Source organism: Dictyostelium purpureum (assembly GCF_000190715.1).
Source record: "Dictyostelium purpureum unplaced genomic scaffold DICPUscaffold_154, whole genome shotgun sequence".
NCBI lineage: Eukaryota > Evosea > Eumycetozoa > Dictyosteliales > Dictyosteliaceae > Dictyostelium > Dictyostelium purpureum.
The window spans coordinates 1-3,912 of record NW_003519491.1 but is presented as its reverse complement, the minus strand read 5'-3'; the positions used below and the strand labels follow the sequence as shown (position 1 = coordinate 3,912).

General features: G+C 22.3%; 2 protein-coding genes across 2 annotated transcripts; both read left to right on the top strand.

Moving 5' to 3' along the window:
* Positions 1–772: 772 nt before the first annotated feature.
* Positions 773–2,141, top strand: DICPUDRAFT_92199 (uncharacterized protein). Its single transcript, XM_003288905.1, has one exon. It carries the CDS (start codon positions 1,001–1,003, stop codon positions 2,024–2,026), a length of 1,026 nt encoding a protein of 341 aa, XP_003288953.1. The 5' UTR covers positions 773–1,000; the 3' UTR covers positions 2,027–2,141.
* Positions 2,142–3,458: 1,317 nt separating this feature from the next.
* On the top strand, positions 3,459–3,907 carry DICPUDRAFT_79716 (uncharacterized protein; the record flags this gene model as incomplete). The annotated part of the gene is made up of 2 exons (XM_003288904.1): positions 3,459–3,472; positions 3,589–3,907. Coding segments are annotated over 2 exons (333 nt in total), but the record flags the coding sequence as incomplete, so codon positions are not given.
* Between the last annotated feature and the right edge of the window lie 5 nt (positions 3,908–3,912).

Below are 3,912 nucleotides of genomic sequence, written 5' to 3'. Positions count from 1 at the left end.
GGGGAAAGGGGGGTTTAAATTTTGGGGGTCCCCCCCCTTTAAAAGGAAAAACCCCTTTTTTATATGAAAAAAAAATGTTTTTTTAAAAATAAATCCAAAAAAAATTTTAATTTTTTTTTTTTTCGGCATACCCCCCTTTTTAAAGGGACCCAAAATTTTAAAAAAATGGGGGGGAAAAAAATGGGGGGGAAAAAAAAAAAAAAAAATTGGGGAAAAAAAAAAAAAAAAAAAAAAAAAAAAAAAAATAGTGATGATAATAATCATTTATAATAATTTATCATAAATGATAATAATAAATAAAAATAATGACTTTTTATTTATTTCCAAAAATTAATAATAAACTGCATATATATAGTATGTAATATATAAATTATCATATAAATTATCATAATAATTAATAATAAGATATACATCAATAGTGAGTAAGTACTTAAATACTCTTTACTTTTTTTTTTTTTTTTTTTTGATGAGGATATTATGCATCACCCACCAAAGTTTAACCAGTACAATAACACCACCACATTAAACCCCGCACTATAACCAAAAAAAAAAAAAAAAATAAAAAAAAAAAACTAATTTTCACCCACGTTTAATAATATTATAATAATAACCCTTTGAAAAAAATAATAATTTTTATTATAATAAAATTTTAAATAACCATAATTATTTTTAAATTTATTTTTTTTTTTTTAAAATTTTTTAATTTTTTTTTTTTTTAAATTTTTTTTTTTTTTTTTATTTTTTTTTTTTTTCAATACTCCACCTCCACACCACATTATCATATATTTATATATCTTTTTATTCTGATATTTATATTTTTTGTTTTTTAAAGAATATTTAATTTAAAATTTTTAATTTTTTAAATTATATTTTTTTTTTTTTTAAATTATACCCTCTCTATTTATTTTTATATAATTATTTATTTAATAATCACTGTAATAATAAAAAATTAAGATATTTTTTTTAATATCGCATAGCAACTAAATATATACAATCAACAATGTACTCACCAGAAGATTTAGAATTCAGAGAACAACAAAGATTAAGCAAAGCTTTACAAGGTAAATTGGGATCACAAACTCACCATTCATCATCAAGAAAATCATGGGCTCCAGTTCAAACCAAACCAGTTCATCAAACACCAGTTAATACAGCCACCACCCAATTAGGATCTATTTCAATCTCAGACTCAAATCCAAATGTTGATACTACATCAATTTATCCAGGTGCAATTGTTGAGGAAAAAGTTAAATTACAAGAAGCTCAACGTCTTAAGAAAATGGGTCTTGCCACCGATGAAAATGATCACATTTCCTCTTCATCATCCTCTTCATCATTAAACTCATCCACCTCATCAATGACCAAGAGTACCAGCAACCATAATATTGCTAAAGAAACTAGCTCATCCAATCTTTTACAATATCAATCACCAACTAGAGTTGCCGGTAGCATTTCATCAGAAAACCTCGTCGACAATACCTCAATTAAAAACAATGTTGACTCTCATACCTCTGATGAAAAAATGAAACAAGAAGCCAAAAGACTCGAAAGATGGGGTTTAAAGATTAACACTCCATCCACTCCATCACCATCAACCACATCACCAGCTGCAACTACACCAGCTGCACCAATTACCCCAACTGAACAATCTATTCCAACCTCACCATTCACAACCAGTGCTGCTGTTTCAGTTAACTCAACTCATTCAAACCTTTCAACTGCTTCAACTCAACAATTCCTTGATCGTGTAGTTTTATCTGCTAAATCTGTTAAACAAATCATTCAAAAGAAAACATCAAACCGTGATATCACCATTGCAATTCTCATGGATTTAGTCAAAGAATCTGCCAACTTTGGTATGAATCTTTCTGCCGATACCTCAATGTCATTTGAAATCTCTCAAAATGCTGGTAAACTCGCTGGTGCCGTTAATGAATTAGTTAAAGATAGCAATCACGACAATAAAATCTATGATGAAATTCTTCAAATTTTAGGTTTATTATATTTAGCTGTTGTTGCCAATTAAATAATATAAATCAAAAAATAAAAAAAAAATAAAAAAAATAAAAAAAATAAAACCAAATAAAAATAAAAAGTTTTGTAAATTAAAATAAAAATAAAAATAAAAATAATTTTATACCAAAAACTAAAAAAAAAAAAAAAACTTTTGCTATAATAAAAATAAGGTAGCAGATTTGTTTGAAAATGGAAATTAAATGAAAACTAAAAAAAAAAAAAAAAAAAAAAAATGTGCATTGTATTTAATTGTGATATCAATTATATATTTAGAAATTGTTTAAGTCATAAAAATTATACACACAAAAATATTTTTTTCGAAATATCTTCGAACAGCACCGAATTTGATTTTTTTTTTTAATTTTTTCAAAAAAAAAGTGGAGAGAAAAAGGAAAAAGAAAACATCACAAAATTTTTTTTTGGATCATTCTCTTCTTTCTTATAAATTTAATATATAAAAGAAAATAATTATTACTTTTTATTTTTCATCATCATTATTTTTATTATAATTATAATTATTCCTAAGCAAAAAAAAAAAAAAATTCTTTTAAAATTTTTTTTTTTTTTTTTTTTGAATATGAAATTGAATTTGAAATTGAATTTGTAGATTGAATAATGAATTTTGATTTTTGATAGTATTGTGTGAATTACATGTAAAATTTAAATCAAACAAAATATGACATAATTATTCATTTAATGTAAATAGTTGTTTATGACATTAAATGGTTTGATTGAATTTCTTCAGAGTTTTAACACATAATTATATTATAAAACTCCCCTTATTCTGGCCATAATTGTGTCAAAAAAATTTTTTTGAGGTAATAAATAGGGGTTGGCTTTAAAAGAAAAAAAAAAAAAACTTTTATTTTTTTTAATTTTTTTTTTATTTTTTTTTATTTTTTATTTTTTTTTTTTTATTTTTTTTTTTAAAATTTTTTTATTTTTTCCTCTTGTGTTATTCAATTAGTATGTGGAATTTTTTATTTTTTTTATGATACTAAATTATATTTCTCAATAAAATAATATAGAAAAATAGTAATAATTATAGTTATAAAATAACAGCTATATTATAGTGTATTTGTTTTTTTTTTTTCTGTTTTTTTTATATATAATTTAAAAAAATAAAAAATAAAATAAAAATTTTAATTAGTTTTTTTTTTTATTTTTTTATTTTTTTTTATTTATTTTTATTTTTGTTTTATTTTTCATTTTTTCAATAGACTCTCATAATAAATAAATAAAAAAATAAAAAGAATTCATAATAATTTATTTTTCCATAGGTACTCAATAGTATAATCAGATTAAATATATTTAAAAAAATTTAATAGTAAACCACCACAAAAATACATATAAAACAATTCATATATAAACACAACAAAACAATAATCCTCATAATTATATTCTAACTACGGGTTAGGTATAAAAAAAAAAAGCAAACAAAAATGGATTTCAAAAGGTAAATATTAATGTGTTTATATAATAATCATTAAATAAAATATAAAACACAAGCGTATTATATTTTTAATTGTAATCATATAAAAAAATACTAATTGATATTTTAATTAAATAAAGGTTTTTAGGTTGTCACAATAGTAATTTAAACAACAACAATAATGGTCTTAATAATAATAACAGCAATAGCAATAATGATTCTACAACATTAAATGTTACAATAGGAAATAGCAATCAGTCTATAGTAATTCCAAAAACCTCATCCTATAAAGAAATGATATCGACTATAAAAGATAAATTTGGTATAAATTCTAAATCAACTCTTTGTATAAAATGCGAAAATAGTAACGGTGAAATGTTTTCATTGGCAAGTGATTGCCATGTAAGAAAAGCGTATAGCCAACAACCAGATAATCAACCAAAAGAATTAAGATTAGTGGTCAA